This window comes from Carcharodon carcharias, chromosome 8 (assembly GCF_017639515.1).
Source record: "Carcharodon carcharias isolate sCarCar2 chromosome 8, sCarCar2.pri, whole genome shotgun sequence".
Lineage (NCBI taxonomy): Eukaryota > Metazoa > Chordata > Chondrichthyes > Lamniformes > Lamnidae > Carcharodon > Carcharodon carcharias.
The window spans coordinates 12,012,970-12,036,461 of record NC_054474.1 but is presented as its reverse complement, the minus strand read 5'-3'; the positions used below and the strand labels follow the sequence as shown (position 1 = coordinate 12,036,461).

General features: G+C 43.9%; 1 protein-coding gene across 1 annotated transcript in view; it reads left to right on the top strand.

The window, feature by feature from the left end:
* Positions 1–246: 246 nt before the first annotated feature.
* ik (IK cytokine) overlaps positions 247–23,492 on the top strand; it is a 48,661-nt gene continuing 25,415 nt past the window's right edge. The window contains exons 1-10 of the mRNA XM_041194136.1: positions 247–399; positions 3,147–3,213; positions 7,963–8,055; positions 9,265–9,324; positions 11,678–11,845; positions 12,859–12,973; positions 14,308–14,378; positions 17,352–17,398; positions 21,526–21,689; positions 22,883–22,991. Of these exons, the coding sequence (XP_041050070.1) occupies positions 384–399; positions 3,147–3,213; positions 7,963–8,055; positions 9,265–9,324; positions 11,678–11,845; positions 12,859–12,973; positions 14,308–14,378; positions 17,352–17,398; positions 21,526–21,689; positions 22,883–22,991 (910 nt within the window). The 5' untranslated portion in view covers positions 247–383. The remainder of the gene's footprint in view (positions 400–3,146; positions 3,214–7,962; positions 8,056–9,264; positions 9,325–11,677; positions 11,846–12,858; positions 12,974–14,307; positions 14,379–17,351; positions 17,399–21,525; positions 21,690–22,882; positions 22,992–23,492) is intronic.

The window sequence follows — 23,492 nt, the reverse complement described above, 5'->3', positions numbered from 1 at the left end:
GACAGCGACATCCAACCACTCGGCGAAAAGGAGGCTCGCCGCCCAACCTATCAGCATTAGGAGGCGGGACAACGACTCTGATTGACGGTGCAACAGACAATTGTGGTGGAGAACCGACAGCGCACGGTCACCAATAGGAGCTGCCGGGCGGCACCGTGTGTGATGATTGACATCGGGACTGACCAATTGGAATGAGGATGCCTGACGGAATGGATGATGAGATAGACTTGGGGGGGGCGGGGGCGGTGTGCTGTGTTACAAGGGATTGTGGGATAGGCTTGGAGCTGGGAGGAATCGTCCAATTTGTCTCGGTCTTTGGTGTTTTTTTTGGTTGATCAAATCGTGTTTTTGTTGTGAGTGAGCGGGTCGGGAACGTGTCCAAGATGCCTGAGAGAGACAGTAAGTGACCGGCGTTGCTGAGCTTCCCGCTGGGGTTGGGGAGGTTTTGTAAACCCGAGGCCTGGGCCTGCGCTTTGGAGACTGGTCCCCCCGGCCTGCTCGATAAGGCCCGGGATGAGCAGCTTTAGCAGCCGCTCCAGGGACCTCTTCCTCACCCCATTCTGCTCAATACATGACCCTCTCTCTTAATGGGAGGACCCTGGGTCCCACGGCAGAGACCTGAGCACAAAATCTTCAGGTTGACTCTCCCATTGAGGGAGTGCTGCACTGTCGGAGATTCAGCACTGAGGGAGCGCTGCACTAACGGAGGGTCAGCACTGAGGGAGCGCTGCACTGTCGGAGGGTCAGCCCTGAGGGAGCGCTGCACTGTCGGAGGGTCAGCGCTGAGGGAGCGCCGCACTGTCGGAGGGTCAGCCCTGAGGGAGCGCCGCATTGTCGGAGGGTCAGCGCCGCACTGTCAGAGGGTCAGCACAGAGGGAGCGCTGCATTGTCAGGGGGACAAGTACTGATGGAGTGCTGTGCTGTTGGAGGGTCAATAGTGAGGGAGTGCTGTACTGTCGGGGGTCAGCACTGAGGGAGCGCCGCACCATCGGAGGGTCAGCACTGAGGGAGTGCCGCACCGTCGGAGGGTCAGCGCCGCACTGTCAGAGGGTCAGCACTGAGGGAGCGCCACACCGTCGGAGGGTCAGTGCCGAGGGAACGCCACGCTGTCGGAGGGTCAGCGCCGAGGGAGCGCCGCACTGTCGGAGGGTCAGCACTGAGGGAGCGCGGCACTGTCAGGGGGACATGTACTGATGGAGTGCTGTGCTGTCGGAGGGTCAATAGTGAGGGAGCGCTGCACTGTCAGGGACGAGTAGCGAGGGAGCGCTGCCTTGTCAGGGGCGAGTAGCGAGGGAGCGCTGCGCTGTCGGGTGAGTAGTGAGGGAGTGCTGCACTGTCGGGGGCGAGTAGTGAGGGACGCTGCACTGTCCGGGGGGGGGTCAAGTAGCAAGGGAGCGCTGCACTGTCGGGGGCCAAGTAGCGAGGGAGCGCTGCGCTGTTGGAGGTGCTGTCTTTCAGATGAGACATTAAACTGAGGCCTTGTTCACTCTCAGCTGGAGAGAAAGATCCCAAAAGATGAAATGCTGCTGAAGTGCATCACTGTTATAATGTTGCAAACACACCAGCCACAGCAATCTCCCACAATCAGTAATGTGATAATGGCCAAATAATCAAATCATCGATTTTCATACAGTAAAGTCACAGAAGCAGCACTTGGGTAGTGAATTGATAACCCCTTTCGGTGATGTTGGTTTTAGGATAAGTATTGGCCCCAGGACTCTGAGGAAAACTCTGCTGGTTTTCTTCACAGTAGTGCCATGGTATCCTTTACATCCACCTGAGAGGGTAGACAGGGCCTCAACTTAGTGTCTTATGTGAAAAACATTTATCCAATTGGACTGTTAACAAAAAGAGTGATGCAGTGCAGAGAAGCCATTAGGCCCATCTGAGGACTCGAAACGTCAACTCTTTTCTTCTCCGCCGATGCTGTCAGACCTGCTGAGTTTTTCCAGGTAATTCTGTTTTTGTTTTGGATTTCCAGCATCCGCAGTTTTTTTGTTTTTATTTATATTTGTTAGGCCCATCTTGTTGGTGCTACTCTTTGGAAGTAATTCAATCAGTCCCACTCACCTGCCCTTTTCCTTTAGCCCAGCAAATTTTCCCTTTTCCTTTAGCCCAGCAAATTTTCCCTTTCCAAGTATGTATCTAATTCTCTTTTGAAAATTGCTATTGAATCCACTTCCACCACTCTTTTAGACAGTGCATTTCAGATCACAACAACTCGCTGTGTTTGAAAAGGATTCTTCTGATTTCCCTCTTGTTCTTTTGCCAATCACCTTAAACCTGTGGCCTCTGCTTACTGACCTTGATGCTACTGGGAAAAGCTTCTCCTTAATTACTCTATTAAAACCCCTGACAGAAGAAGACATTTGACTTTGATATCTGGGTGAATCTAAGGCCAGATTCTCAACCTAAAAGAACATTGTGTTACTACCATCGCCATATTGATATTTGAAATTTGGTCTACAGAACACCAGGACTTTATAAAACACTTGTTAGAGGGAGCTAGAGTACTGCATACAGTTCTGGTCACTGTATTACAGGAAGGATGTGATCGTATCCGAAAGGGTACAGAAGAGATTTAGGAGGATGTTGCCAGGAATGGAGAATTTTAGCCAATGAGGAAAGATTGGATTGGGTTTGTTTTCTTTGGAACAAAGGAAGCTGAAGGGAAATTTAATTGAATGTATAAAACTGAGGGGCCGAGGGCAAGTGGATTCCCTTAGGTGAGAGGTTAATAACCATGGGACATGTAATCGGTAGAGGATTAGAGAGGCATTGAGCATTATTTTCATCCAGAGGGTGCTCGGAGTGTGGAATTTGCTGTCTGAAAGAGTTGTGCACTTGAGATACCATAAAGTACAAGACTATGGACCAAGAGCTGAAAGGTGGAATTAGGTTGGGAATGTCTTTTTCAGTCATTTCTAACATGAAAGCACTTCCTATGCTGTAAATGTTTTTAATGTCAGAAAGGATGTTTTCAACAATCTCACCTTGTGCGGGAGGCCCAGGTTAGCTGTATACAGTCTACCTCGGACACCAGGAAACTGTCACTACTCTTCCAGCAGGCGTTTAGATTTAGTTTCTGTATAAGCAGAACCAAGAAGGATTATTTTTTAAAATCTTTACCTGATTTCTTTCCACAGGTGAACCGTTTTCAAATCCTCTGGCTCCAGATTCACATGAGATAGAAGATACTCGGTCTCTGAATCAGTGAGTATTACCCACAGCTGAGGTTCTTAAATTTAGCTCTTAAAATTTAATCTAGTCTGTAACTGCAAAGTACTGTATAAGCAGGCTAAGTTATTTTTTTTCTTGCAGCTTAGACAGGGTAAATGCACTCTCTGCTATGAGAGCTGCATAGTTAATCAGCTAACTGGTTGAATCGGGTTAATCTAGCCCCAGTTCAGGCATCTTTAGTGCAACCTTGGCAAACCAGTGCAGCTGAGGAAACTGAGCGCAGACTTGGAGTTTGGTGAAATGGTGGGGGGTTGGTGGGAAGGAGGTGTTCATTTCCTTGTTCTATCTTTATCACGCTTTAGGAATTGGTTCTTGCTCTAAAGGGAAAGGAGCTAACTGTTTGGTGAGTATCTGGTAAGTGGCTAAGGTCTATTCTGTTCCTAAGGTTTTAAATAGCATACAGATTGGTGGTAAAGTTAATAAAATATATTAAAAAGCTACATAAATAAGTGAATAACACGATTAAGTAATCATTTAAAACACATTAAGGATGGCAGGACAGGTGATGTGTCAGGGCTGCAGCACGTGGGAGCTCCTGGATAATATTGTGATCCAGGGCAAACATGTCTGCAGTAAGTGCTTGTGGCTCGAAGAACTTCGACTCCAAGTCATTGAGCTGGAGGCTGAGCTGCAGACGCATCAGGGAGGGGGGAAGTTACCTGGATGCTTTGTACCATAAGGCAGTCACACCACTTAGGATAGGATCTTCTGATTTGGTCAGTGGTCAGGGACAGGAGGGTGTGGCAGGTAAGGGGACCCAGAGAGCAGGAATGTGAGCCTCTGCAAATGTACAACTGGTTTGAAGTTCTCTCAGCTTGTCTGGATGAGCGTGGAGGCTGCAGGGTGGATGAGCAAACTGACCATGGCGCTGTGGTCCAGGAAGCCATTCAAGTGGGGTTTGCAAAAAGGAATGTAGTGGTAGTAGGGGACAGTATAGTAAGGGGGGTTGACACTGTTCTCTGCAGCAAAGAGTGAGAGTCCAGATGGCTGTGTTGCCTGTCTGGTGCCAGGTTTCGGGGCATCAAGGCTGGAGAGGAGCTTGCAGTGTGGTGGGGGAGGATCCAGTTGTTGTGGTCCTTGTATGTGCCAGTGACATAGGAGAACTAAGAAAGAAGTTCTGCATAGAGAGTATGAGGAGCTAGGTACTAAATTGAAAAGCAGAACCTCAAAAGGTTATAATCTCTGGATTATTACCTGACCTGTGTGCAAATTGGCATAATATACATAAAATTGCAGAGATGAACATGTGGCTCAAAGACTGATGTGGGTGAAGTGGGTTCTGGTTTGTGAGGCACTGGCACCAGGGAATGTGGGTGCTGAACCTTTGGGATGGTCTACAGCTGAACCATGCTGGGACCAGTGTTCTTGCCAACTACATAACTAGGAAAGTAGAAAGGGTTTTAAACTAAATAGTGGAGGCAAGGGATCAAATGTGGAAAGATGTGTCCTAACAAAGAGTAGAGACAAGGTAAGAGAGGAGAAATGTAATATGGGAAATGAGGGTCAACGAGTGGCAAGATGGGGCAGAGAAAAAAACCTAAGAATGCACCAAGAATCAAAACTAGATGTCACAAAGATATAAAAGACAAAACTAAAGGCTCAGTATCTGAATGCATGTAGCATCCTTAGCAAAGTAAACAAATTGATAGCGCACATTGAAGTAAATAAATATGATCTGATAGCCATTATGGAGATGTGACTGCAGGAAGACAGTAATTGGGTCCTGAATATTGATGCATATATGACCTTCAAGAAGAATAAGAAGCTAGGTAAAGGTGGAGGGGTAGCACTGTTAATCAAGTATAGCATTTGTGCAATAGTTAGATATGACCGCGGGTCAGGAGATCTGGATGTAGAATTGGTTTTGGTGGAGATGAGGAATAGCAGGGGAAAGAAGTAACTAATGAGAGTGGTCTGCAGGCCCCCTACAATAACCACAATGAGGCCAAAGTGTACAAGAAGAAATATTGGATGCTTGTGATAAAGGGACACCAATAATCATGGTGATTATAATCAGATTGGCAGTAGTAGCCTGGATGAGGAGTTCACAGAATGCTTTCGAGATAGTTTCTTAGAGCAGCATGTTCTGGTACTGACCAGGGAGCAGGTTATGTTAGAGTTAATCATTAAGTAGGTTATAGCTGGGCACTTAGAAAAACAGAAGGTAATCGGGGCATATTCAGCATGGTTTTTTGAACGGGAAATCATGTTTAACCAATTTATTAGAGTTCTTTGAAGGGTAGCGTGGTGGATAGAGAGGACCCTGTAGATGTACTGAACTTGGATTTCTAGAAGGCATTTGATAAGATGCCACCTCAGTTTATTATGCATAATAAAAGCCCATGGTATAGGGGGTAACATATTAGCATGGAAAGAGGAATGGCTTGCTGGCAGAAAACAGAGTATGCATAAATGGGTCTTTTTCTGATTGGTAGGATGTGACCAATTCTACATCCAGATCTCCTGACCCACAGTCATATCTAACTATTGCACAAATGCTATACTTGATTAACAGTGCTACCCCTCCACCTTTATCTAGCTTCCTATTCTTCTTGAAGGTCATATACGCATCAATATTCAGGACCCAATTACTGTCTTCGTACCGGGGTCTGTGCTGGAGCTTCAACTTTTGACAATTTACATCAGTGACTGAGGGGAGCGAAGGCATGGTAGCTAAACTTGCAGACTACACAAAGGTAGGTAGGAAAGTATGTTGTGAAGAAGGTGAGGAGTGTGCAGACAGATATAGATAAGTTGAGTGAGTGGGCAAAAATCTGGCAGATGAAGTGTAATATGGGAAAGTGTGAAGTTGTTCACTTTAGCAGGAAGAATAAAAAACTATTATTTAAATGGAGAACGACCGCAGAATTCAAAGGTGCAGAGAAATCTAGGTGCTCTTGTGCATGAATAAGTTAGTGTGCAGGTTAGTATGCAAGAAGGTTAATGGATGCTATCCTTTATTACAAACAAAATGAACATAAAAGTAAGGATAAAAGCAAAAAACTGCGGATGCTGGAAATCCAAAACAAAAATAAAAATAGCTGGAAAAACTCAGCAGGTCTGACAGCATCTGCGGAGAGGAACACAGTTAACGTTTCGAGTCCGTATGACTCTTCAACAGAACAAAGGCAAAATAGATGAGAGGTGAAATATAAGCTGGTTTAAGGGGACTGGGACAAGTAGAGCTGGATAGAGGGCCAGTGATAGGTGGAGATAGCCAAAAGATGTCTTAGACAAAAGGACAAAGAGCTGTTGAAGGTGGTGATATTGTCTAAGGAATGTGCTAATAGGTGACATTAAGGGTAGAAAGGACGAGCAAGGTACAGATAGCCCTAGTGGGGGCGGGGTGGGGGGAAGGGATCGAAATAGGCTAAACTAAAGTAAGGATGTTGTGCTTCAGTTATTCAGGGTATTGGTGAGACTGCATCTTGAATACTGTGTGTAGTTTTGGGCTCCTTATTTGAGGAAGGATGTAAATGTGTTTGGAGGTGGTTCAAAGGAGGTTTACCAGACTGATACCTGGAATGAGCAAGTTGTCTTATGATAGTAGGTTGGACAGGCTGGCTTGTTTCAGAAGAGTGAGGGGTGACTTGATTGAAGTATATAAGTTTCTGAATGGTCTTGAGGTATATAAGATCCTGAATGGTCTTGACAAAGTGGACATGGAAAGAATGTTTCCTATTGTGAGAGAGTCCAGAACTAGGGGACACTGTTTTAAAATTAGGGGTCGCCCTTATAGGAGAGAGATGAGTAGAATTTTTTTTCTCTGAATTGCCTTCTTGAACCGCTGCAGTCCATGTGGTATAGGTACACCCCCAGTGCTATTAGCAAGGGAATTCCAGGATTTTGACCCAGCGACAATGAAGGAGCAGCGATATATTTTCAAGGCAGGATGGTGTGTGGCTTGGAGAGGCACTTGCAGGTGGTGGTGTTCCCATGTGTCCGCTGCCCTTGTCCTTCTAGGTGGTATAGATCACAGGTTTGGAAGGTGATAAATACAATACAATAGTCCTTTCAATTGTAATCTGAACATGAGGGCATTAATTTGAAATTAACTAACCGGAACCAAGATTAGAAGGAACATCAGGTATGGCGGTGTAGTGGTTATATCAGCTGGTAACTAGTAACCCAAGGTTCCATCATTAATAATCCAGATAGTATGAGTTTGAAACTCACAAAGGCAACTTGAAATTTTGAATTCAGTTTGAAGAGACAGTGAAGCTGTCAGTTTGTCGTAAAACCCCAACTAGTTTGTTAATGTTCTTTAGGAAAGGAAACCTGTTGTCCTTCTGTGGTCTGGCTGATGTGTGTCTCCAGTTCCACACCAACATTGATGACTCAGCAGGGAGAGAGCCAGCATGCCCACTGGCATGGCGGTGCAGGACTGAGCTCCTTCCAGTTTTCCAGAGTATGGGGTACTATAGTGCAATGCTGGTGTTTCTCTTTCCTGGGGTTATGGTCAATGGGGTGTGTGGGGTGGGGGAAGGTGTTGGTATTGGTATTGGTAGAATGTGTATTGAAGTTGGTCGGGTAGCATGTCATTCCATAACCTTTGTTCCCCATTTTTCAATTCTCGAGCCTGAATCTTGATAGCTCAGCAGATGCACATACGTTTTTATGTGGTGTTATGGTTAGGGTTTGGTTGGTGATCTAACTACAGGATGTCACCCACATGGAGGAATATTGACACACTTATTTATATTGTAATGTTGCTGTTCATAGGTCGAAGCTGACCAATGAGGACTTCCGAAAGTTGTTGATGACCCCAAGGTCAACACCATCCTCAGCTCCACCTTCAAAAACCCGTCAACATGAGTGAGTACAATGAGATGGTGAACTGTTTAACTTCCAGCAAAATGTGCAACTATTAGTCCTGTAGGTTTTTCTCCCTCCTTGTGAGGAAGTGCTAGATCAGGGATGGATGGGTGGGTGGGTGGATGGATGGAAGCATTGGATAAGTAAATAGGTGGTGGCTAGAGAGTGAAGGAGCTACTCTGAGCACTAGAATTGGATTCACATGAAGTCTGGACTGATGTTCTCCATAGAAGGAGGTAATAATCACTCTCAACCCCTCAGGAAAAAGCTGCCCAAACTGACAGGCTGTTGCAGAAGGGACACCAATAGTAGAGAATTTCCAGCCCTTTGTTGGGAGAAGAAAAGGGGCAATAGTTCAGACCTCTCCCCCTTGCATTCCCTTCATCCCCTCAAATGTAGAAGCCCTTCAGCTTCTCAGTTCTAGTATCCCTGGAGAGTATCTGGGCAGTCTGGCTGCAAGCAACACGGTGTACAGAATCAGCAAGGTTCTCCTGCCTTATTGTTCATGAGCAAGGGGTCCAAATCTTGACGATGATGATGTAAAAATTATTAGTTTTTAAACATAACTTGTCAATCCTATCCAGTTGGGTGGGTAGTTCCACCCAGATATTGACATAAACTTAGCAGCAGCTAGCATTAAAATATTAGGGCAGACTTTGTGATGATCCCAAGGTATAATCACAGGCAAATGTAGAAAGCAGGCCAAAGACTCTCAATAAATTGCAACGTCAGTTATAGTCTCCACTTCACGTAAGAGGAGCTGCCCAGGAAAGTTCAACCGTGGGTAGGCCCAAAAGGTGTACACAAGACTCCAGACGTGAGCGTGGGGGTGTACTCGATGGCAGTGGAGTAATGCAGCCACTTAAAATTAAAGTAACTAAAGGAATTTGGGAGAAGCTTCTTTACCCAGAGAGTGATTAGAATGTGAAACACTCTACCACAGCAAGTGATTGTGGAAAATAGGAACAAAGGGATAGAAGGAAATGTTGATAGTGTTAGATAAAGAGGGGTGGGAGGAAGCTCGTCTAGAGCATAAACACCAGAATAGACCAGTTTGGCCAAATGGCCTGGTTTTGCTCTGTGAATTCTATGTAATGTGATCCAGGATCTTAATCTGACCATTTCCCATTGACATTTAATGAATCTGATGGATCGGTTGGGTACATATTATACGTTTGTGATATAACATTTGGTAATATCTTGCCGCAGGATGCCAAGAGAATACAACGAGGAGGATGATCCAGCTGCCCGCAGGAGGAGAAAGAAAAGGTATGCTTGATGCATTATGCTTGGCTGTCTCCCTCCCTCTCCCAGTAATGTATTATCAAGAGGTTCCTGTAGAATGGGTCAAGTTATTTGGAAAAATTCACATCTACATGTTATGCTGATGGTGATTTCGCACCCATTCCCTGCAATTGAGCAACACGGGTGAAGGGTCAAAGGCCAGAGTGCAGGATACAGCAAGAGTAGGAGGGATATGGATATAGATCAGGAAACAGTGGTTAGAAAATGCCAACTTTGGTTCTTGGAATAGATGGAAGGAACAATTAAGGGAGGAATTACCTTCACTGAATCTCCTACTGTCAACATCCTGGTGGTTACCATTGAACAGAATCTGAACTGCGCCAGCCATATAAATACAGTGATTACAAGGGCAGGTCAGAGACTGAAAATTCTTTTTTTTTTCCCTTTATTCTTTCATGGGATGTGGGGGTCGCAGGCAAGGCCAGCATTTGTTGCCCATCTCTAATTGCTCTTGAACTGAATGGCTTACTTGGCCATTTCAGAGACCAGTTAAGAGTCAACTACGTTGCTGTGGGTCTGAAGTCACATGTAGGCCAGACCAGGTAAAGAAGGCAGATTTCCTTCACTAAAGGATGTTAGTGAACCAGGTGGGTTTTTACGACAGTGATGGTTTCATGGTCACCATTATGGAGACTAGCTTTTCAATTCAAGATTTATTTATTGAATTTAAATTCCAACAGCTGCCGTGGTGGAATTTGAACCTATGTCCCCAGGGGATTTGCCTGGACCTCTGGCTTACTAATCCAGTGACATTACCATTATGCTACTGCCTCACTGAAGCAACAAGTAACTCACCACCTGACTCCACAAAGCCTGCCATAAGAACATAAGAAATAGGAACAGGAGTAGACCATTCGGACCCTTGAACCTGCTCCGCGATTCAATAAGGTCACAGCTGATCTGCTTGTGTTCCAAATTTCACATTCCCATCTACCCCCGATAACCTCAGGTTCTTGTTAGGCAAGGGAATCAATCTAACTCTGTCCACCATCTACAAGGCACAAGCCAGGGGTATGATGGAATTATCTCCATTTTCCTGGATGTATGCAGCTCCAACAACACTCAAGCTGGACACCATCAAGGACAAAGCAGTCTGCTTGATTAGCACCCCAACTACCACCTTAAATTTTCACTCCCTCCAATACCGATGCACCGTGGCAGTGTTTAGAATATATAAGGTGCACCACAGTAACTCATCAAGGCTGCTTCAACAGCACCTTCCAAACCCTTGACCTCTACCATATAGGAGAGCAAGATAAACAAATGCATGGGAACCCCATCACTTGTAAGTTCCTCTCCAAGCCGCACACCATCCTGACTTGGAACTATATCTCCATTCCTTCACTATCGCCGGGTCAAAATCCTGGAACTCCCTCCCTGATAGCACTGTAGGTGTACCTACACCACATGGACTGCAGCAGTTCAAGAAGGCGGCTCACCACCATCTTCTCAAAGGTGATTAAGAGATGGACAATAAATGCTGTACTTGCCAGTGACACTCACCGAAAGAGTAAAAATATGGTTCTGAGGTGCGATGCATTGGGAGTCTAGGTAATACATTTTGATTTCAAATAATGAGTTTACATGAGGAGATGGCAGACACCATGTAGAATGGTGATTTTTGGAGATGGAGAAAAATGAAGAGGGTAAAATGCAGAGGCGCCAAGGTCAGAGTAGCATCAGAGACATATAAAGTTAAGATGGGACAGAGAGCAGTTTTAGAGAACAGGGTCGTCTATCAGAACAGCTCTTTCTTGGATTTGCATAATAACATGGCCGTGGCTTTTCTGGTCAACACATGAATGAAACTTGTGTAAAAGGAAACTGTATCCGAGAGGATTGCAAGCCTTAATTGATTATTAAACATCCTTGCCATGACAAAGTGGATGGGTGGATGAATAGCTGGTGACTTTTTTTCCCTTCAAATATATATCCAAGCCCCATTTCAAAGCTACAATTGAATCTGCTTCCACTCCCCCCTTTCAGGCAGTACATTCCAGATAAAAATTTAGTCTGCATCAGATTTAGGTGAGGGCTAAAACTTCCTCAACTGCCCTCTGTGATGAGCATTGGCTGCAATCTTCTACTGCGCCAGTCTCCAGTTTTTTTATTTCCAATTCAGGACAATTTTATGCTGTGACCTCTTGTCCACTAGGAACTGGATGGAGGCAGTTTGAACACACTTGGTTTAGGACCATTGTAGCTAGCAGATAGGGGAAGATAGTTTTACCCTCCAGAGTGGGGTTTGGACCAGGATCAAAGAGATGGAAGTCCCTGTACCATCATTCAACTGAACTTTCCCCTGATTCACTTTCAGCTATTATGCGAAGCTGCGACAGCAGGAGTTGGAGAGGGAGCGTGAGCTAGCAGAGAAGTACCGTGATCGAGCAAGGGAGAGACGAGATGGTGTGAACAAAGATTACGAAGAAACTGAGCTCATCAGCACAACAGCAAACTATAGAGCAGTCGGGCCAACTGCTGAGGCGTAAGTGCAGAAGCATGATTGATTCCATTAAGCCTTCCAAGGCACTGACATAGCCCTTACCAGTGTCCCTGCTGAACTGCTCACGTACGCATCCATGTAGCATCCTGAAAGGCATTGTGAAGGCCTTTTTCTGTGCTAAATGATGTGCAAAAAAATGTAAAGGTGCTGTACATTGAATAAAACTGGCTGTGAACGAGAAGAAATTTTTAGAGGGAGCATTAGTCCTCATCTCTTAAACCAGGCTTTATATCGGCCAGAAAGCAACAATGGTTTTCCATTTTAATTAATGTCAGTTTCAAAGTTGTTGATTTTATGGCAGTTTGGCAGAAATGGCTGTGCTTACACAACTAGATCTCCATCCTGTTAAGGTGCACTAAATACAAGAACAATCATATATAAGTATTGCCTTGTTAATGTTCAGTTGCCTCTTGTGCATTTAAGCCCTTCTAATTTCCCATCATAAGTGGTGTGGGGCTACAGTTAGTAGTAAGCACTGATGAGTTTAAATAAAGCTGCAGGTCAGAGTGCAACTTGAAACAATTGGCCAAACAGTCACTAGACAGAGGAACATTGCTGTTCTCTAGGGACCCTAGCAGGTAACTCGCTTTTGCACGAACCTGCTTTAAGTGGCTGGACTATTTCCTGTTTAACGTGAAAATATCCCCAACCCTAAGGAGATGCTGCTGAAGGCTGAGAACATCTGCATCTCATCTGGATGGCATAGCTTGATTGATGTGTGGAAAAGGGGCTGGTGAAGGCTGGTTGGCACCTAGGGAAATTTAAAATCACCCTCCTTTCCTCTGAGTCTTTCTGGGACGTTCTGGACCCAACTTTGAACATCAATGCGGCTGTTACGAAATCATTATTTTCTTTTTTAAAGGTACAAATATCTATAAGAATTCTTGATTTGAAAGCATTTTGAGCAAACATAATGCTCTATTTTTAATTTATGTTCTGAGAGACATCAGGAGTTTCCTGCAGTTCATTCCTTTTTTTGTTTCTTTCTGACACAGTGATAAGTCTGCTGCGGAGAAGCGGCGCCAACTGATTCAGGAGTCCAAGTTCTTGGGTGGTGACATGGAGCACACTCACTTGGTGAAAGGGTTGGACTTCGCCCTGCTACAAAAGGTCAGCACCTGTCCGCTTGGAGAGAGAAACACTGGCTAATGCACGGGAGAGGGAACTTTATCCAGATACCTTCCAGGTTACTTGGGCGCAGCTGATGTACCAGGTGCAGTTCTGCCATCAGCTGCACTGGAAGTGGAAGCTATTTGAATCACTTGTTCCTTAAGTGCTTGCTGTGCCTCAGTCAGAAGGTTGAGAGTTCCACTGCAGAGTCTTCCGCATATAATTTAGGCTGACGCTTCAGTGCAGTACTGAGGAAGTGTTGCACTGTCAGAGGTTCCATCTTTCAAATGAGGATGAGTTAATCTGAGGCCCCGTCTGCCCCCATCGTGGAAAGAACAGCAGTGGAGCTCCCCCCCTTGTGCTGGCCCCAATATGTATCCCTCAGCCAATACCGAAAAAAAAAATAGATTGTTTGGTTACGGATATTTGTGGGAGCTTGCTGTCTGCAAATTGGTTGCTGCCTTTTCCTTCATTGGTGGCTATGGTTCAAAAGTAATTCATTGGTTATAAGGCGCTCTGAGACATCCTGAGGTGACAAAAGGTGCTAAAGAAATGCAAGTCCTTTCTCCCTGTTGCTATGAACTGCCGCAAGATCCATTGGGTCCACTTCTGATTAGAGTGATGCCTCCTGGGAAAAATGAAGGCGCAGCTTAATGGGGATGAGTTCTCAGTCTTGTTTCTTTTGCCCTCTTGGTCATTGTGAGTCTTCACTGTATTGCCCTTCCAGTGCAGGAAGACTCTTCCAGCACCAGATGGCCACAATCCTGACCTTCATCTGTACTTTTATTATTTTTTTGTGTGTCTCCATGTTTCTACAAGCTTGGCTGCCCAACTTATCCTAACGTGACCTGGTGGATTTGCCATGTGTCCTGCAGAAGGACATATGCCAAACCTTGCAACATCGTTAACTTCAGTGCTGTTGCTCCTCGGCTGAAGGATCACCTTTCAGCTGATTCAGGGCTACATTTTAACAATTTGGACCCACTCTTCAGGGTGGAAAGTGGGATGTAGCAAGCAAAAAAAACCTAAAAATAGAAGAAGGGCAGAGTAGAAATTGGGATTTAAAACTTCAAAAGCAATCTTAAAAAGAACATTTTAACCCTCAATTGGAGTGATAAACTCCCGGCATCTGACTACCTTTTAATTGGTAGATGGATTCCCCATTTTGATGAAGCCAGGTTTCTTCAGCTGCTGGGATTGTAAGGGCTAATGCAGCTATTCACCGTCATTTTCAACCTACGGTGCATCTGGCTCTTGTTTGTTTTTAGTGAACAAATCGGATTCAGGAAACATTTCAACTTAGGCTAACTAATTCCCCCTGATATTTTTATTAGGTCCGTGCAGAAATCACCAGCAAAGAGAGAGAAGAAGAAGATCTGATTGAGAAAGTGCAGAAGGAAGTGAAGTAAGTGATTTGAACTGATGTTACAACAGTAGTGAAAAGAAAGGATTCGGTTGGATTGGGTGTGAAGACTGATATCACACTTTACTGAAATCTGATTCATAAGTGTCTGCCTTCTTCAACTGTGGCATGGGGGAAGAAATGCATTTAATTGACTTTGGTTGTGCAAACTTGGGTTGTGTAGCAAGAACATTTGGAACAAGATAAAATTAGTAGAGGTCAGGGTCATTGCAGCACATTTGGTCTGTCGAGTCTCTGCTGGCCTTGGTAGAACAATCCAGTCAGTCCCATCCCCCTCTCTGTCCCCGCAGTCCTGCAAGTTTATTTCCCTGTTGTTAGCTATCTTTCTAGTACAACTGAGGAAAGACTTTTTTTAACTCTTGCATAGTGTCACTGGCAAGGCCAACATTTATTGGCCATCCCTTTATTGCCCTTGAACTAAGTAGCTTGCTAGGTCATTTCAGAGGCCAGACAGTTAAGAGTCAAGCTGTGGGTCTGGAGTCGCAGGTAAGGATGGCAGATTTCCTTCCCTAAAGGACAGTGAACTAGATGGGTTTTTAAAACAATCTGATAGCCTCAGTAATGATGACCATGAAATTAGCTTTCAATTCCAAGTTTTATTAATTGAATTTAAATTCCACCAGCTGCCATGGTGGGATTTGAACCCATGTCCCCAGAACATTACGCCTGGGCCAATACATTACCACTATGCCACCACCACCCCACAATTGAACTAATGAATTAAGTATTAAGCTCCCAAGTGCCGACTCAACTGAAAGGAACATGTAGGGAGAAAAAAATGTAAATGAACACAAGGGATATGCTATCAACTACCAGACCAGCGCAGGAAAGGTTATGTGAGAGCAAAATAGTTGCTTTAATGGGTAGCTTCAAACAACTAAATATAACTTGGAAAAACACGTGGTTAAAAGTCAAAGTTGTTAATGGAACTCATGATCACTTCATGCATTGTATGTCGAGGAAAGCACGAGAAGCATGTGTGCATCCTTGACCTCTACCTTTTTAAACCCCTCGATTGAAGTACAGGACGTGGCAGTCATGGGAGACTGTGACTATTGAAAGGGCAACTTCAGCATTATTTTATATTCAGAAATAACAAGAGTCAGAAACCAACCATGTAACCTTTATAGGTGATTTTTAAATGAATAAGAAGTGGAGAAATTCCCAAGCACTTCAGTGCAGGACAAGTGGAACACTTTTAAAGACACAATGTCGAAATGACAAAATGTAAAAAATCTTTTTATGTACTTTAACAGCAAGAAAACAGTAGGGAGGGTGGTTAGAGCCATTAAAAAGGTAGCAGTTGACTTAAAACTAAGGATAGCACAAAATGGAAAATATTTTCTATGAAGTGTTCACAAGGGGATACGTGAACAATGTGCCAATGTTTCATGCCAGCCAACTCTTTCAGTAGCTGATTGATGGGATTGATCCCCAATCTGTCAATCAGATCCTGGCTCCACCTTTAATTTTGTTTACTTTTTAAAGAAATTATTTCGTATTTTTCGCAACCAAACTGAATTGAATGCTGCTTGATGCTCATTGGCAGAACACATAGACACATAGAAAATAGGAGCAGGAGTAGGTAATTTGGCCCCTCAAGCCTGTTGTGCCATTCACTATGATCATGGCTGATCCTCTATCTCAACGCCGTACTGCTGCACACTCCCCATACCCTTTGACGTCTTTAGAGTCTAGAAATCTGTCTATTTCCCTCTTAAGTATATTCAGTGACTTGGCCTCCACAGCCTTCTGTGGTAGAGAATTCCATAGTATCACCACCCTCTGAGTGAAACAGTTCTCATCATCTCAGTCCTAAATGGTCAACCCCTTATCCTGAGACTGTGCCGACTTCTTCTAGACCCCCCAGCTAGAGGAAATATCCCAACATCCAGTCTGTCCATCCCTGTCAGAATTTTATATGTTTCAATGAGATCTCCTCTCATTTTTCTGAACTCCAGTGAATACAGGCCTAATCGGCCCAATCTCCTCATACGACAGTCCTGTCATCCCAGGAATCAGTCTGGTGAAACTTTGCTGCACTCCCTCTATGGTAAGCAGTATTATCAAAACCACAATGAGGTGACAGCTAAGGACCAGAACAGCCTCCCAAAAGCCTTAATCTACATGCCCTCTTAGGACTCATTCAAGGAAAATCTGTTTAACTTTTTAAAATTGATGCAACCATCGACTGCACTCATTGTGTACCTCCAGTGAAAACTCCCTTGTGGCAGTCTATGGAGGGAAACCTTACCAAGATCCATGGCGAGATGCTGAGATTAAAGGTTAAATGATAAAGGACTGGTTGCATTCATGAGACTTGTGTTCCTTTGAGTATAGAATAAGGGATGCTCTAAGTGAGCTTTTCAAGATAATTAAAGGATTTCATAAGGTAGATAGAGACAATCATTTCCACTAGTGGGGAGAGTCCAGTAACCTTAAAATTAGAACTAGACCAGTCAGGGGTGATGTCAGAAAGCACTTCTTCACACAAAGGGGAATGGAAATCTGGAATTCTCTCCCCCAAAAAAGATGTTGAGCCTGTGGGTCAATTAAAAATTTCAAAATTAAGATTGGTTCCATATCAAAAATCGTATCAAAGTATGTGGATGCAGTTAGTATACAGATTTAACATGATCCTGTTGAATGGTGGAACAGGCTTGAGTGGCTGATTGCCTTTCTGTTCCCATGACACTATGCACCTGGAATTGTCTACATTGGTCAGTTAGTGCTACATATAAGTTTAAGTTTCATAATCAGTTGTCCCAACCTGTTGTTATAAACAAAACCAAATTGAAGAGAGAACTGGATAGAATTTAAGTATTTTTAATAATGCCTTTCGGTGGGAGCCAGTTTTATCTTTGCATATTTAAAGTGAAATAATCCGTTCTGAGCATTGCCATGGAGTGCTTTCAATATGGATGTGAATATTAACTTTTAGAAATTCTCTTTCAGAAAAGATGAAGACCCAGAAAACAAAATTGAATTTAAGACTCGTTTAGGTAAGTAGCAATAGCGGCCGACACCTTGGAGAATGTGTGATTAGCACTCCTGATGATTTCATAAATGATCCTACATGGTATTAAGAGTAAGGGGCACGGTCAGTAAGGAAGACTGGGTGAGTACTTGGGGAATTTGATTCAAAGTGGAAATTCAACTGGTAAAGTCTTTCGCAAGTTTAATTTTAGATTATGAGTCGGACCCTGGCCCAGAAATAGAAGAAACTAACCTTCAAATAAGTTAAACTGAAGCAGTCCATGTCCAAATGCAGCAAGACCTGGACAATATCCAGGCTTGGGCTGACAAGTGACAAGTAACATTTGCACCACACAAGTGTCAGGCAATGACCATCTTCAACAAGAGAGAATACAACCATCGCCCCTTGATGTTCAATGGCATTACCATCACTGAATCTCCCACTATCAACATCCTGGGGGTTACTATTGACCAGAAACTGAACTGGACTAGCCACATAAATACTCTGGCTACAAGAGCAGGTCAGAGGATAGGCATCATGTGACAAGTAATGTGCCTCCTGACTCCCCAAAGCCTGTCCACAGGGCACAAGTCAAGAGTGTGATGGAATACTCCTCACTTGCCTGGATGAGTGCAGCTCCCACAACACTCAAGAAGCTTAACACTGTCCAGGACAAAGCAACCCACTTGATTGGCACCACATCAACATACATTCACTCCCTCCATCAGCGACGTACAGCAGCAACAGTGTGTACCATCTACAAGATGCACTGCAGGAATTCACCAAGGCTCCTTCGACAGCACCTTCCAAACCCACGACCACTACTGTCTAGAAGGATAAAGGCAGCAGACAGCTGGGAACACCACTACCTGGAAGTTCCCCTCCAAGTCACTCACTATCCTGACTTGGAAACATATCGCCATTACTTCACTTGTCGCTGTGTCAAAATCCTGGAACTCCTTTCCTAACAACACTGTGGGTTTACCTACACCACATGGACTGCAGCGGTTCAATAAGGCAGCTCACCATCACTTTCTCAAGGGCAGCTAGAGATGGGCGATAAATGATGGCCCAGCCAGCGAAGCCCACATCCCGTGAATGAATATAAAAAAAACTTTGCATTTGTTTTTACAAAGGAAGAAGATGCTACCCAGGCTGAAGGGAGAGGAGGTAACTGGTACACTAGAAGAATTTACAATTGAGGAGGAGGAGGTGTTAGAATGATTATCTTTACTTAAAATTGATAAGATACCAGGACTGGATAAGAAGCATAAAGGGGTACTGAGGGAAGTGAGAGCAGAAATTGTAGAGGCACTAATGATAATCTTCCAGTCTTCCTTAGACACAGGGGCAGTGCCAGAGGACTGGAGAATTGCGAATGTTACACCATTATTCAAAATAAGGTGCAAGGGTAAAGCTGGCAGCTACAGACCAGTCAGTCTGACTTCAATGGTAGGGAAACTTCTGAAAACTATTCAGGACAAAATCAATAGTCATTTGGACAAGTGCAGGATAATTAAGGAAAGCCAGTATGAAATCATTAAGGGAAAACAATGTTTAACTAACTTGCTGGAGTTTTTGAGGAAGTAACAGAGGAGGCTGATGAGGAAAACGCTGTTGATGTGATGTATATGGATTTTCAAAAGCACTTGATGGAGTTTCACAAGAATGATTCCAGGGATAAGGAACTGTAACTATGAGGATGGATTGGAGAAGTTGGGACTGTTTTCCTTGGAGAACAGAAGGCTGAGAGGAGACTTGATAGAGGTTTTCAAGATCTTGAGGGGTATGGAAATGGTAAATAGTGAGAAATTGTTTCCATTCAAGAGAGCATCAAGAACAGATTCAAAATAATTGGCAAAAGGAGTAAAAGAGATGGGAGGAAAATTTTTTCACCCAGAGGGTGGTTGGAGTCTGAAACGAACTTCCTGAGAGGATAGTGGAGGAGGTTCAATCGAGGTATTCGAAAGAGAATTGAGTTGCTATCTGAAATGAAAGAACATGCAAGGTTATGGGGATAAGGCAGGGGAGTGAAACTAGGCAGAATGCTCTTTCAGAGAGCCAGTGCTCAAAGTAGCCTGAGGTTCCTGGTTCAAAACAAAAACAAAAACAGAATTACCTGGAAAAACTCAGCAGGTCTGGCAGCTTCGGCGGAGAAGAAAAGAGTTGACATTTCGAGTCCTCATGACCCTTCGACAGAACTTGAGTTCGAGTCCAAGAAAGAGTTGAAATATAAGCTGGTTTAAGGTGTGTGTGGGGGGGGGCGGAGAGAGAGAGAGAGAGAGATGCAGGGTGGGGGGGTGTGGTTGTAGGGACAAACAAGCAGTGATAGAAGCAGATCATCAAAAGATGTCAACAACAATGGTACAAAAGAACACAAAGGTGTTGAAGTTAAAGTTGGTGATATTATCTAAATGAATGTGCTAATTAAGAATGAATGGTAGGGCACTCACGGTATAGCTCTAGTGGGGGTGTTTTTTTTTAAATAATGGAAATAGGTGGGAAAAGGAAAATCTTTATACTATATACTGCATTCGTTGCTCCCAATGTGGTCTCCTCTACATTGGAGAGACCAAACGTAAACTGGGCGACCGCTTTGCAGAACACCTGCGATCTGTCCGCAAGAATGACCCAAACCTCCCTGTCGCTTGCCATTTTAACACTCCACCCTGCTCTCTTGCCCACATGTCTGTCCTTGGCTTGCTGCATTGTTCCAGTGAAGCCCAACGCAAACTGGAGGAATAACACCTCATCTCCTGACTAGGCACTTTACAGCCTTCCGGACTGAATATTGAATTCAACAACTTTAGGTCGTGAGCTCCCTCCCCCATCCCCACCCCCTTTCTGTTTCCCCCTTCCTTTTTTTTCCAATAAATTATCAAGATTTTCCTTTTCCCACCTATTTCCATTATTTTAAAAAAAAAACATCCCCACTAGAGCTATACCTTGAGTGCCTTACCATCCATTCTTAATTAGCACATTCGTTTAGATAATATCACCAACTTTAACTTTAACACCTTTGTGTTCTTTTGTACCATTGTTGTTGACATCTTTTGATGATCTGCTTCTATCACTGCTTGTTTGTCCCTACAACCACAACCACCCCCACCACCTCCACCTCTCTCTCTCTCTCTCTCTCTGCCCCCCACACACACACCTTAAACCAGCTTATATTTCAACTCTTTCTTGGACTCGAACTCAAGTTCTGTCGAAGGGTCATGAGGACTCGAAACGTCAACTCTTTTCTTCTCCGCCGATGCTGCCAGACCTGCTGAGTTTTTCCAGGTAATTCTGTTTTTGTTTTTGTTTTGGATTTCCAGCATCCGCAGTTTTTTTGTTTTTATCTCTGGGGTTCCTGGTTGTTTTGCCAACGATACTAAATGGGACCAAAAGAGTTAAATTATGAGGACCGGTTGCATAGACTAGGCTTGTATTCCTTTGAATATATAAGATAAAATGATGATTTAACTTGAGGTTTTTGACGTGATTAAGGAATTTGACAGGGTAGATATAGAGCATCTACTTCCTCGGCTGGCGGAATATAGGACATGGGGAAAGAACCTTAAAACTAGAGTTCAAGGGTGATGTTAGGAAACATTCCTTTACACAAGAGTAGTGGAAATCTGGAACCCTCTCCCCCAGAAAGCTGTTGAGGTGGGGGGTGGGGGAAGGTCAGTGAAAAATTTCAAAACTCGGTTTGATAGATTTTTGTTAGGTAAGAATATTAAAGATTATGGAACTAAGGCAGGCAAATGTGATTAAGATACAGTTTGGCCTTGATCTAATTGAATGTTGGAACTGACTCAAGGCTGAATGGCCTCCTCCTCCTCTTACTAATGGCGACCCATTCATTTCGCATTGGTCACCATAAGTGTTAAATCAGGAAACCCAGGCTGCTGTCTCAACAGTGGGCACAGCACGCCAGTCCACAGCAAACTCAGTGTATTCCCTATTCTGGTCATGTGCAGTAATGACCAAGTACAGAGCCCATCACTCTCATACTCTGTGCTCATCAGGCACAGACACATACATTGGACTCATTTGACTTCAACGTTGAGTCAATTACAAAGGTGGTTTTAAAACCATGTTAAGAATTCAGTGTTGTTCAGTACTGATTTAACAACTTAGTCTTGATATTCTGTCCCTTTCCAGGCCGTAATGCATACCGCATCCTATTTAAAATAAAGCCTCAAGAGCGAAATGAGCTGTTTTTGCCGGGGCGCATGGCATATGTCGTGGATCTGGATGATGAATATGCAGACACAGATGTACCCACAACACTAATCAGAAGCAAAGCTGACTGCCCCACAATGGAGGTGAAGATTAGCCTTGCAACAGCAGGCATTTGTTATTTACCTGAGTGGCTTTAAAAGAGCTTTGAAACCTTGGGAACTTTTACGTTAATGCTGGGTTTTGGGAGAACAATACCAAGCTTGCACCTGAATCACGCTCTCGTGCTTATATATGCCCCTATGTCCCCTGTTGGCTGATGTGAAATTCAGAGACCCAGCTGTGAAAATATATGCAATAGAGACAGAATCGAACTGATGCAGATGTATTTGATACATCACAGAATGGTTATGGTGCAGAAGGAGGCCATTTGGCCCATCGTGTCTGCACTGGCTCTTCAATTGAGCAATTCACCTAGTTTCATTCCCCTGCCTTCTCCCCGTAACCCTGCACATTCTTCCTTTTCAGATCAGTTTAATTCCCGTATGATTGAACCTGCCTGTACCCCTCCATTCAGGCAGTGCATGCCAGACCCTAACCACCGGCTGCATGAATAAGTTTTTCCTTCTATCATTTTTTTGCTTCTTTTATTAATTACTTTTAAATCCATGCCTTCTCATTCTCGATCCTTTCACGAATGGGGAGCAGTTTCTCCCTATCAACTCTGTCCAGACCCCTCATGATTTTGAATACCTCTATTAAATTTCCTCTCAGCCTTCTCTTCTCCAACCTATCTGCATAACTGAGGTCCCTCATCCATGGAAGCATTCTCATGAATCTTTTCTGCACCTTCTCTAATGCCTTCACATCATTCCCAATGTGCGGTGCCCGGAACTGTATGCAATACTCTAGCTGAGGCTGTTCTAGCGACTATACAAGTTCAACATAGCGTCCTTGCTCTTGGACTCTCCACCCCTATTAATAAAGCCTAGGATACGCTATGTTTTATTAACTGCTCTCTCAACCTTTCCTGCCTCCTTCAATTACTTATGCACATATACTCGCTCTGCTCTTGCACCCATCATTGTTGATACTGTTGTTCACTAAGGTTTCAGATGCCATATAGGCCATCGTCAGCTTGCAATTCCAGCGAGTTACAGTGCAAATTATATTGAACTGCAAGGTGCAGGCAAAAGTCTTAAAGATGCACGCTGCAAGATGCCCCACTGAAGCAAAACTTGACCCCCATGGGATTGTGCACATTGTTGATTTTGCTTGCTTTGTACCGTTGATGTAATTTATGTCACCTTGTCATGATCAATCTGTACTTCCTCTTCAGGCACAAACAACCTTGACCACGAATGACATCGTAATCAATAAGTTGACTCAGATCCTGTCCTACCTGCGCCAGGGAACTCGTAACAAGAAGCTGAAAAAGAAAGATAAAGGTAATACAAAAAGCAAGATATTGCAGGCAAGCATTTAAAACCCCAGCTTTCCTGAGCACTACGTTTTAGGCAAGGTGTAATGGCTTTATAAAGAGTACAGAGGGGGTTTACCAGGATGTTACCAGGGATGAGGGACTAAAGTTATAAGGAGGACTTGGAAAATTTAGGACTGTTCTCCATGGAACAGAGAAGCTGACCTAACAGGGTTTTCAAGATGGAGGGATTTTGATAGCATCGAGAAATAGTATTCCATCTAGTGAGTGGGTCAATATCTAGAGGCCATAGATTTAAAATCATTGGCAAAAGATCTAGAGGAGACATGAGTAGGAATCTCTCCACTGAGATTTGTCAGGATCTGGAATGCTTTACCTGAAAAGATGTCAAAAACTAATTTGATAAATAATTTTTAAAAGGAGTTGGACAGTTACTTAACGAACTTGTAAGGCTGCAAACAAAAAATGTGAGTGGGAGACTAAAAATGACTGCTCTTTCAGAGATGCA